Consider the following 12500-nt stretch of genomic DNA (forward strand, 5'->3'; position numbering starts at 1 on the left):
TCCGCCGGCCACGTCCACCTCCGCGTAGCTTCTTAAAAGGGCGACCCGGTCTGTGGACACAAATTGCAAATGGTTAGTAGTAGAAGGGGAAGTAGTAGTAATTAAACGTCTCAAGATACAGACAAGTTACACTTTACTGATCAATTACTCTGTTAAAAATGGTCAAGCTGCCACCTAATCTTGCCCAGTCTAAGAGTAGCCAGCTAAAAACTGCACTATGTAACTGATTTTGATATAAAAATGATTAATCTTAGCCCTCCTTTAAACCCCACACAGCAGGACTGTCCTTTAGTAAGAAAAAAGACAAAAAAGTCATAATAAAAAAATAAATTAATTAAAAGTAATAGTGCCAGTAAAACGGCACCAACTGGAGGTGTTGGGGGGGGGTTAACTCGCTCATGTTCCACTAAATTTAACCTGATTGGGGAAAAATGTACTGAAATTTGCATTCACTGGTCCAACATGAGGAAATGTTTTATAGATATACTTTGGATGAAGATGCAAAGATGTCAAAGTCATTTCACTTTTTATTGTTTCGTTGTCTGTTCTGTATGGTTTCCATCCATCCATCCATCATCTTCCGCTTCTCCGGGGTTCGGGTCGCGGGGGCAGCATCCTGAGCAATGAAGCCCAGACCTCCCTTTCCCCAGCCACTTCCACTAGCTCCCTGGGAGGGATTCCGAGGCGCTCCCAGGCCAGCTGGGCGATATAGTCACGCCAGCGTGTCCTGGGTCTTCCCCGGGGTCTCCTCCCCGGTGGACTTGCCTGTGACACCTCCCAAGGGAGGCGTCCAGGAGGCATCCTAACAAGATGCCCGAACCACCTCAACTGGCTCCTCTCGACGTGAAGAAGCAGCGGCTCTACTCCGAGTCCCTCCCGGATGACCGAACTTCTCACCCTATCTCTAAGGGAGAGTCCAGCCACCCTGCGGAGGAAACTCATTTCAGCCGCTTGTATTCGCGATCTCGTTCTTTCGGTCATTACCCAAAGCTCATGACCATAGGTGAGGGTGGGAACATAGATCGACCAGTAAATCGAGAGCCTTGCCTTATGGCTCAGCTCTTTCTTTACCACAACAGACCGGTAAAGAGCCCGCATCACTGCTGACCCAGCACCAATCCGCCTGTCAATCTCCCGTTCCCTTGTACCATCACTCGTGAACAAGACCCCAAGATACTTAAACTCCTCCACTTGAGGCAAGAGCTCATCCCCGACCCAGAGAGGGCTCTCCACCCTTTCCCGCGTGAGAACCATGGCCTCGGATTTGGAGGTACTGATCCTCATCCCGGCCGCTTCACACTCGGCTGCAAACCGATCCAGTGAAAGCTGAAGTTCACGGCCTGATGTCCCCAATAGGACCACATCATCTGCAAACAGCAGCGATGTGACCCTGAGGTCACCAAACCGGACACCCTCCATCCCCTGACTGCGCCTAGAAATTCTATCCATAAAAATTATGAATAGAATCGGTGACAAAGGGCAGCCCTGACGGAGTCCAACTCTCACTGGGAAAAAGTCTGACTTACTGCCGGCCATGCGAACCAAGCTCCTGCTTTGTTTGTACAGGGCCTGAATGGCTCGTAGCAAAGAGCCATGTACCCCGTACTCCCGAAGCACCTCCCACAGAATACCCCGGGGAACACAGTCGAATGCCTTCTCCAAATCCACAAAGCACATGTGGACTGGTTGGGCAAACTCCCATGAACCCTCGAGAATCCTGGAGAGGGTAAAGAGTTGGTCCAGTGTTCCACGACCAGGGCGGAACCCGCACTGCTCCTCCTGAATCCGAGGTTCGACTATAAGCCGGACTCTCTTCTCCAGTACCCTTGCATAGACCTTACCAGGGAGGCTGAGGAGTGTGATTCCCCTGTAGTTGGAACACACCCTCCGGTCCCCCTTTTTAAAAAGAGGCACCACCACCCCAGTCTGCCAATCCAGTGGCACCACCCCCGATGTCCATGCAATGTTGAAAAGGCGTGTCAGCCAAGACAGCCCCACAACATCCAGAGCCTTGAGGAACTCGGGACGGATCTCATCCACCCCTGCAGCCCTGCCGCCAAGGAGCTTTTTAACTACCTTAGCGACTTCGGCCTCAGTAATGGACAAGCCTATTCCCGTGTCCCCAGACTCTGCCTCCTCACTGGAGAACATGTTGGTGGGATTGAGAAGGTCCTCAAAGTATTCCTTCCACCGCCCAATGACGTCTTCAGTCGAAGTCAGCAGCACACCATCTCCACTATATACAGTGCTAGTGGCACACTGCTTTCCCCTTCTGAGTCGCCTGACGGTTTGCCAGAATCTTTTCGGAGCCGACTTAAAGTCACTTTCCAAGGCCTCACCGAACTCTTCCCACACCCGGGTTTTTGCCTTGGCAACGACTGAAGCCGCAGATCGCTTGGCCTGTCGATACCTGCCAGCTGCCTCTGGTGTCCTACAGGCCAACCATGTCCGGTAGGACTCCTTCTTCAGCTTGACGGCATCTCTCACCTGGGGTGTCCACCACCGGGTTCGAGGATTACCGCCCCGACAGGCACCAACTACCTTGCGACCACAGCTACAGTCAGCCGCTTCAACAATGGAGGAGCGGAACATGGCCCATTCTGAGTCAATGTCCCCCACCTCCACCGATATCTGGTCAAAGTTCTGACGGAGGTGTGAGTTGAAGATCAATCTGACAGGTTCTTCTGCCAGACGTTCCCAGCAAACCCTCACTATACGTTTGGGTTTGCCTGGTCTGACTGGCATCTTCCCCCACCACCTGATCCAACTCACCACCAGGTGGTGATCAGTTGACAGCTCAGCTCCTCTCTTTACCCGAGTGTCCAGTACACATGGCCGCAAGTCCGCTGACACGACTACAAAGTCAATCATTGAACTGCGGCCTAGGGTGTCCTGGTGCCATGTGCACTTATGGACATCCTTGTGTTCAAACATGGTGTTCGTTATGGACAAACTGTGGTTTGCACAGAAGTCCAAAAACTGAACACCACTCGGGTTCAGATCAGAGAGGCCATTCCTCCCAATCACACCCCTCCAGGTCTTACTGTCGTTGCCCACGTGAGCGTTGAAGTCCCCCAGTAGGACAATCGAGTCTCCAGAAGGAGAACTTTCAAGCACCCCTTCCAAGGACTCTATGAAGGCTGGGTATTCTGAACTGCTGTTCGGTGCATAAGCACAGACAACAGTCAGGACCCGTTCCCCAACCCGAAGGCGTAGGGAAGCTACCCTCTCGTCCACCGGGGAAAACCCCAACATACAGGCGCCGAGTCGAGGGGCTATGAGAAAGCCCACACCTGCCCGCCGCCTCTCACCATGGGCAACTCCAGAAGGAGATTGGACCCAGAGCCCAAGCTGTGTGTTGAGGTGAGCCCGACTATATCTAGCCGGTATCTCTCGACCTCGCGCACCAACTCAGGCTCCTTCCCCGCCAGTGAGGTAACGTTCCAAGTTCCAAAAGCCAGTTTCAGCAACCGAGGATCAGAACGCCAAGGCCCACGCCTTCGGACACTGCCCGATCCACAATGCACCGCACCCCTACTACTGCCCCTCCCATCGGTGGTGGGTCGATGGGAGGCTGTATGGTTTCATTTATTAAAAAAGTACTGCCATGTGTCAAAGACTAGATTTTATAATATACTTTGATAAATAAAGCAATATAACCTCTTTGCAGCTATTTAAACGCTCACTTTTGAACCATATGGTTTGATCGATTTGAAAAGTTTTCAGATGTGTTCAATCAAGCTTGAAAGAACATACAGGCCTCGCCCGAGGGACTCGAATCTGCAACCTAAGGTTGCTGGCTTAGCTCTCTACTTTTTTTCTGGTAAATTTTGTGATGTTTGTTTGTTTATAATACATAATTACAGTTAGAAACTGCAAGAAACACCATAATAATAAGGGAAATAAACATTAGAGAATACGTCAAATTGTAATACGTCTATACACTGCAATAAAAAGATTATAAACCCGACTTAAAACTCTGATTTCCCTTACCTGCCCTTCGGTCGTCCCAGTGGCGCATTGTACCGCCTTTTGATTTGTGCTGCTTTTTCATGCAAGAGCTTTCTTCCCTTTTTCCTTGGTCTGCAGATCTGACAGATCCACATACCTGTGGAAGAACAAAAAGATCCCTTTACATATGAGAAGCGCATATAACAGCCCTGAATACTCAATGCACATGCATACAGCCCGCTAGCTGATTAGATGCGAATGTTTCTTTCAATTACAGTTTATACCTTACACAGCATTACATACACTATTCATCCAAAAGTATACACCGTCTGGCTTCACACCCATATGAACTTGAGTGACACCCCATTCTTAATCCATAGGGTTTAATATGATGTCGGCCCACCCTTTGCAGCTATAACAGCTTCAGCTCTTCTGGGAAGGCTTTGCACAAGGGTTAGGAGTGTTTATGGGAATTTTTGACCGTTCTTCCAAAAGCGCATTTGTGAGGTCAGACACTGATGCTGGACGAGAAGGCCTGGCTCACAGTCTCCGCTCTAATTCATCCCAAAGGTGTTCTATGGGGTTGAGGTCAGGACTCTCTGAGGTGCAGGCCAGTCGAGTTCTTCCACTCCAAACTGGCTCATCCGTGTCTTTATGGACCTGCTTTGTGCACTGGTGCGCAGTCATGTTGGAACAGGAAGGGGCCGTCCCCAAACTGTTCCCACAAAGTTGGGAGCATGAAATTGTCCAGAATCTCTTGGAGCTGAAGCTTTAAGAGTTCCTTTCACTGGAACTAAGGGGCCGAGCCCAACTCCTGAAAAACAACCCCACACCATGATCCCCCCTCCACCAAACTTTACACTTGGCACAATGCAGTCAGACAAGTACCGTCTCCTGGCAACCACCAAACCCAGACTCGTCCATCGGATTCCCAGACGGAGAAGTGTGATTGGTCACTCCAGAGAACACGTCTCCACTGCTCTAGAGTCCAGTGGCGGCGCTTTACACCACTGCATTCCACGCTTTGCATTGCGCTTGGTGATGTAAGGCTTGGATGCAGCTGCTCGGCCATGGAAACCCATTCCATGAAGCTCTCTACGCTGTTCTTGAGCTGATCTGAAGGCCACATGAAGCTTGGAGGTCTGTAGTGATAGACTCTGCAGAAAGTTGGTGACCTCTGCGCACTATGCCCCTCAGCATCCGCTGACCCCGCGCTGTCATTTTACGTGGCCGACCACTTCGTGGCTGAGTTGCTGTCGTTCCCAGTCGCTTCCACTTTGTTATAATCCCACTGACAGTGGACTGTGGAATATTTAGTAGTGAGGAAATCTCACGACTGGACTTGTTGCCCAGGTGGCGTCCGATCACGGTACCACGCTGGAATTCACTGAGCTCCTGAGAGCGACCCATTCTTTCACTAATGTCTGTAGAAGCAGTCTGCAGGCCTAGGGGCTCGGCTTTATACACCTGTTATATATATATATATATATATATATATATATATATATATATATATATATATATATATATATATATATATATATATATATATATATATATATATATATATAAAACGCTATAGCCAGATTTTAAATGAACTGACATTAGAAGTTAAGAACAGTTATGACCTTGACTACATATAGCTGCGTTACCTCTGTCCTATGAGAGACATACGTTTATAATTTTGTTCATATACAGCAGGGCCATTACGGTTTCACAGCTTTCATTTAGTTTTGTTCAGTTAGTTTTAAAGGGCTCACATCCTACATCTTTCTTGTATTTTCCCTTGAGGTCCCACTCATAACATTCGTATGGTTTTATGTACCAAAAGTAGCCATAATTCATTTTTGTGATGCCATTCCTACACTCGCTATCCCGTCACCGAAAACTGAGGTTTGCAGGGAGCGAGAAACACCACAGTTTTCATTATTCCCTTTTAATCTCAGCACTGCCTCATTCCCTTTAACCATAACTGCAAACGGGTGCACACCCGCTTTAGTCCGAAACTGGCTCGAGCAATCCCAAACTCTGCAGCAGCTTCGGTCAGATGAAGTTTGCTGTTATAGGAGCGCTACGATCCAGCAGACTATGTGCAGCTTTCCTTAAAGACTATCCTTAAGGTGCTGAAAATACAAAAAAAAAAAATCAATTCTGCCTCGCTGCACTGAACACTACCGTTCTGGCAGTTTTTCTGTTATATGAATTTTTATTACAGTTAACACTTTTTTTTTCAGATTTCATGTTCGTGAATGATAATGACCCTGGTACACGGGCACGCACACCTGTATGTGTGAATGAGAACATGAAACAGACAGACAGACAGCGAGAGAGAGAGCGAGAGAGAGAGAGAAACAGCTGCTTCCTCTACCTTTTGGCATTCGCGTCAGTGGTGGGTCACAGCACTCCATGTGAAAACCTCGATCACAGGAGTCACAGAACAACATGTTTTCCTGTATATGGGGACACAGTCTGGTTAGCATCTGCATTTCCCCCCCAACAATGCGACCTATTAAACGGCTCAATTTAACAGACGCATTAAACTGTTCTGCACGAAACACACAATCACACCAAAAGCGTGTGCAGCAAACAGGCACATTCACACCATCACTGTAAGGAAATAGAATTAAAATAAAATAAATAAACAAACAAATGAGGGTACCGCATTTTTGCCCTGGTCCTGGCAGCTGCTGCAGGTTTTGCATTCGATGCACTGCCACCACAGAGCCTTGACCCGCGCCGTCAGCTCCGGGGAAAACTTCAGACAGGACGGGTGGCCTAGAGGAAAATCTCAGCGTCAAATCACCGGCTTCAGAGACTCAAAGCCCATTTTAGCCCAAAGTGCAACAGTAGAGGAGGAAATAATAAGTCACGTACGCAGTAGCAGCAGTTATAGTGCAAATTCAAACAAAGCCGGCAAGAAGTTAACTTGAGCTTTGTGGACATTAAGGTGAAACAACATTTAGTACCAATTTTGCCATTTGCCTCAGGGCCCGTGTTAGAAAGCCATACCGACACAGGTTCATCTACAGACTTCAGTTTTAACACTTTGCACAATAAACATTAAGATTTATTTTGGTTGTTAAACCTACTAACAGCCCTAAAGCCCACTTTACTCTAAAGTTCAAGACTCCTGTCATTATTTTTTTACCGTTTCCAAGTGTTACAATCACAGCACCCGAGTGAAGTCATCCTAAAACAATGTGGGGAGTCACGGGATGTGAAAGTGCTGAGGTGGGAATACGCAGACGGCAGCCGGTGAGTGTGACGGGCCAGTTCAGTTCCTGGTTGTGGCTGATCTGAAGACACCGCTTGAGAATAACACCATGGGCTACTCATACAGCTACGTTGGGACATTTTAATTATAACAATGAAAAAGGAAAATACCGCCAAAACAGATGGGCGTGAACTTGTGAGCTTTCAAAGAATATTTCCCCACATTCCCACACAGACTGTCTGGTTATTTGCATCACACACACATTTGGCTACATATGAACTTTGCAGGTTTTCAGTTAATCGCTGGAGTCCATATATTGCTATGGACAGAGATCTTACACTGCGTTCACATGTTTGCAGTAGGATGATGACAAACTGGACATTCCACTGTTTTGAACGCAGCCACAATGGAAAAATTCTGCCACCGCAGACCACAGCAGTAAGTGGACGGTTCCATTAAATGTTTCGTTTTCATGATAAATTAACAGATTTTTAATCAAAGAACAGCTCGAGTAGTTTGATAAAATACTGGGCCCTTGTTGGCCTATTTTGAAAATGACCCAGACTAAGCCGGTTCAGCTTGTGAGATACTCATCTTTGCATGCTTGTTTAAAAGCCAACACTCCGGATCGTAAGTGCATTTTAGGTTTTTCAGAACTTTTGCCGTCAAACCCTCCCGAAGACCACCCTCTCTGTGGCCGGTCTCTGCGTGAAGGCAGCTTTGGCCTCTCGGGGACAGACGCAGTCTTGTAAAATATAAACCTGGAGAGACGTTTTAAAACTTTGCCCTTTCTAACAAGTGCACGTCGTCTCTAAATCCCACCCCAGAATTCCTACAGTCCATGCGCTTAACATCCCGAGTCAAATTAGCCAGTAAAACACTCTCATTAGTTAACTGAGCTTTTTTCTCGGGTCATCTAAGGGCTGTTTATTTATACTATATACAAAAAACGCTCTGAACTGACATATTTGGACTTTCCACCTTGGAAACCCACGTTCCGTCCATGGACTAACAGCAGGCTCACTGTCAGACAATACCGATAAGCGCAACAGCGCCCCCTATTTTGAGCTCTGCCTGCAGAAGGCGGTGGGCTGATTTAGAAACATTACACTCAGACTAGGCTAGTAATGTTAGTCGAGGTGACGGACCACCTTTTCTCAGAGCACATTTCCAGCCACGTTATCTAGCGAAGGAATGCAGGAATTCTGCCTATTTTTGCCTGTTCCTGACTGTCACACCCGTCACTCGTCATGTATGAGCCGGGTCTAATCCGGGCATCAGTCCAGCCTTTAATAGCAATTAAATAATTTGAATAATAATTTCCAGACATACGACCGCTCCCTGATTCCGTGACCGGTTCGGACACTGCTACGGCTTTCCATGGTCTCAATACGGCCTTTATTCAACGTAGCGACGGTACATCATTTCAGTCTACCACATACAGATAAGGCCTGCCAGCAGGTAAATACAATAAACCTGCCTTACATGCCGTCTAAATATGCAAATACACACTTATTTCTACTGTCTTACACTTTAAAACTTTTATTTCTATTTTTTTATTTTCTGCATAACATATGGAAGTTTATGTCCAATTATATGTCTTCCTACTAAAACACTGATCAATAAAGTCCTTAATTCCTTCCTTTCTTCCTCTTCCGTCCTTCCTTCCTTTCTTTTCCGTCCTTCCTCTTCAGTCCTTCCTTCCTTTCTTTTCTGTCCTTCCTTCCTCTTCCGTCCTTCCTTCCTTTCTCCCTCTTCCGTCCTTCCTTCCTTTCTCCCTCTTCCGTCCTTCCTTCCTTTCTTTCTGCCTCTTCCGTCCTTCCTTCCTCTTCCATCCTTCCTTCCGTCCTTCCTTCTTCTTCCATCCTTCCTTCCTCTTCCGTCCGTCCTTCCTTCCTTCCTTCCTCTTCCGTCCTTCCTCTCTTCCTCTTCTGTCCTTCCTTTCCTTCTTCCTCTTCTGTACTTCCATCCTTCCTCTTCCGTCCTTCCTCTCCCGTCCTTCCTCTCCCGTCCTCTCCCATCCTTCCTCTCTTCCTCTCCCATCCTTCCTCTCCCGTCCTTCCTTTCCTTCTTCCTCTTCTGCACTTCCTTCCTTCCTTTCTTCCTCTTCCGTACTTCCTTCCTTTCTTTCCTCTTCCTTTCCTCCTTCCTTCCTTCCTCTCCCTTCCTTCCGTGAACATCAGCACCACTGTATGTAACTTCATTAAAAACGATGGGTAAACAATGGGAGAACTTACCGCTGTTGCCACAGTCAGCGCAGGAGATGAGCTCCTCGGGCTTTTTGTCCCGGTTCTGCTCCTTGGTCCCCAGACAGAAACTACAGATGGGGATGGGCTCGGCCACGGGCTGAAAGAAGACGAGAGAGAAACGGAAAGAAAGATGAAGAGGGAACAGAAACAGGCAGGCAGTCAGGAGCTGAGCAGCCCCACTGTGGGTATTAAACAGGCAGCGGCGCGTCGATAGATCTGTAAACACCGGCTACTGTCCGGACTACAGCGCTGCAAACTGTGAGGCACGATGGACGCGGCGTCTGTTAACTGCGTTAACCATCCAATTACACAGCTTCAATCGCAGCACCTGCTTCGAGGCAGCAGAGGCTGTGAATTCAAACTTGTAATGAAATATGCCATCAGCTTCCTCGATTAATGTGTTTTATATCAAATTTAATTAAAAACTGGAGTCCATGACACCAACAAAACATGATATTGTGCGCACCGCTGTACTGAAATGCTGCAGCACTATTTTGCATGACTCACTGAGCTAAATATGCAGTTCTCCCATTTTAATGTAACTTTGATTTCAGGTTCTTTAAATAAGATGAATGAAAGTTTATAATGAAAGTTTGGCCAATCAATGAGCAAATGATGGGATTTTATGGCATCCATGGAGTTTATTTACAGCATTTTCGCAGACGTTCTTATCCGGAGCGACTTACAACTTGATTGTTTTACACAGGCAGGCCAAGGTGGTGTTAGGAGTCTTGCCCAAGGACTCTTACTGGTATAGTATAGGGTGCTTGCCCTGGTGGAGGACTGAACCTGAGTCTACAGCGCAGAAGGCGGAGGTGTTACCCACTACACTATCCCAACCACCAGTTCTGAGAGTTTATTTTGTCCACACAGCAAAAGATTCAGTTTTGTTAAATAAACACACACAAATATAAACAAAAACAAAACGCTCATATAAAATTTCCCTGCCAAGTAACGGCAATCGGCCCCCGAAACTCATAACTACTGCACTTCTCTCTCACCATCAACCAACAACAATCGCGCAGGATCTCACTTCACCTGGGCGCTGTTCCACAAAGCTGGATCTCAGTTTAGCCAGATAACCCAAGCCCAAAGTTAAGCCCGTCCAACACAAAAAAGAGCTGATGGACATTCTCTTTGGACAGTCCTTATCTTCTGGCTTAAGTTATCTAGCTAACTGAGAAGTCCTGCTTTGTGGAAGCTCCCCCCCTGATAACTTAAGCCAAAGCAGACAAGTTCATTTGATAAGAGAAGAGCCAAGGAACATTCCCGCAGACAATTCCTCAGCGATGGACTAAACTTATCCAGCTAAGTGGAAAATAATGTCTTGTAAAATTCCACCTGATCACGGTCTTTAATAGAATACTCCAGTATTACTCTCCTTCAGCCCTACCTGCCAGATTTCCAGTAATAACAGCCTCAAAACACACATAATAGCAGTCAATGGGCAGATCGTTCAGTGCGTGAGGCTTCTAGACTATTTCTTTACGTATGAGGTCACGTCAGTACCTGTGCAGGCGTGTGTGTTTAGGGACGTACAGCAAGTCTTGGCTGAAGGGTCACTGCTTTGCAATAAGACCCTTAAGTGCTTATGAATGGTTTCAGTGGTTTAATGGATCTTAACTTGGTGTCTGTCTGCCTGTCTGTCTAAAAGGACAACATGATGAAGCTGAAAGGTTTACTGCTGATGGAAAAGACAAGGTAAGGTACGGTTTAACAGTGTAGATCAGCAGTTCTCCCACTTCTATTCTGAGGGCCCCTTCGTGGAGAGCAAGTGCCCCAGACTCCTAAATCATTCATAAGCCCTTCGTAAGGGCAGCCTTGTGGTGAAGTGGTGCCGTTTGTGAATGTGTTTGCAGATATTCTTGTCCGGCGACTCACAGCAGCGATTAGCAAACAGGTCTGAACAGGGAGGAGACAAATGGCAGTGTGTGTGTGTGTGTGTGTGTGTGTGTGTGTGTGTGTGTGTGTGTGTGTGTGTGTGGTGGATCAGGGGGCAGGTGTTCATGTGTGCGAGTGCTGAACAGGTCCAGGCGAAGAAGAGACAGGCCACAGAGAGGGTGATTTATCGGGTTCATTTCTCTCCAACTCAAGCCCGTCTCCCTGCCCGTCTCCCTGCCCGTCTCCCTGCCCTATTTCTCCATCTCCCCTCCTTTTATTTTCCTTTTTTCTCTTTGTCTTCCCTCTGTCTTTCTCTTTCTCTCTTCTTTTTCCACTGTCTTTAATTTTCTCTCTATCCCCCTCTCATTTCGTCTCTCCATCTCTTTCCATTTTTCTTGCTCCTTCTGTCTCTCTTCTTTGCTTTCTCTCTCCTTTTTCCACTTTGTGTCTATTTTTCTCTTCCTATCTCTCCCCTCGATTTCTCTATTTGTGCTCTCTCTCTCTCTCTCTCTCTCTCTCTCTCAGTACTGCAAAGCCAGACGCATCACTCAGTCCCACTGGTTAACACCACAGCCAAAACATTCAGCTTAAATCACAGGAACGGTTCACCAATCTATCAAAATTTACCCACAGTTTCCCCCTAAACCCAAACACAGTCCACTGTCCAGTTCTCATTTTTTGTGCCGTGTTCTCAGTGTGTTAAAAAACTAACAAAGACAAAGAAAAATGATGTATCAGGCAAGTTGTGACCGTTCCACTGTGATGAAAATCACATCATTTTGTGCGTGAATAGGCCTTTAGCCATTATCTGCATGAGAAATTGTGTGTTTACACTCAATTATCTGACCATAATCAGATTTCTGCAGCCATCAGATTATTCACATCCTGTAAGCACGATCCAGAAATTCAACTGAGAAACCTGACAGCGGCTGGATTTTAGCTCAGTACTCAGATTTCTCAGTGCTGTGGACTCTTACTCTGATTTCTTTCAGATTTCTCAGTCTGCACATGTGTGAAAACAGACGGCGGCACCGGGAAACGTTGCGGAGCTGTGAGACACAGCAAAACACTTCCGGAGCAACGAAACTGACTAGATTCTTGACGAAATGAAGGATTAAAAATTCATCCTCTCGATGATGCTCATATTTTCAGGTAAAGTGGTGCAATGATAAAAAAAAAAAAAAAAAAAAAGCTGCAGCGTGAAG

At 46.8% G+C, this 12500-nt stretch overlaps 1 protein-coding gene across 3 annotated transcripts in view; it reads right to left on the minus strand.

Moving 5' to 3' along the window:
- kat6a (K(lysine) acetyltransferase 6A) overlaps positions 1-12500 on the minus strand; it is a 66962-nt gene that overhangs the window by 29556 nt on the left and 24906 nt on the right. For all 3 annotated transcript variants that reach the window (XM_037531708.1, XM_037531707.1, XM_037531706.1), the window contains exons 2-6: positions 9403-9511; positions 6611-6726; positions 6320-6401; positions 3994-4108; positions 1-50 (exon numbers count right to left, since the gene is read on the minus strand). The exon at positions 1-50 is cut by the window's left edge and continues 291 nt beyond it. In XM_037531708.1, the coding sequence (XP_037387605.1) occupies positions 1-50; positions 3994-4108; positions 6320-6401; positions 6611-6726; positions 9403-9511 (472 nt within the window). The remainder of the gene's footprint in view (positions 51-3993; positions 4109-6319; positions 6402-6610; positions 6727-9402; positions 9512-12500) is intronic.

This window comes from Pygocentrus nattereri, chromosome 20 (assembly GCF_015220715.1).
Source record: "Pygocentrus nattereri isolate fPygNat1 chromosome 20, fPygNat1.pri, whole genome shotgun sequence".
NCBI classification, from domain to species: domain Eukaryota; kingdom Metazoa; phylum Chordata; class Actinopteri; order Characiformes; family Serrasalmidae; genus Pygocentrus; species Pygocentrus nattereri.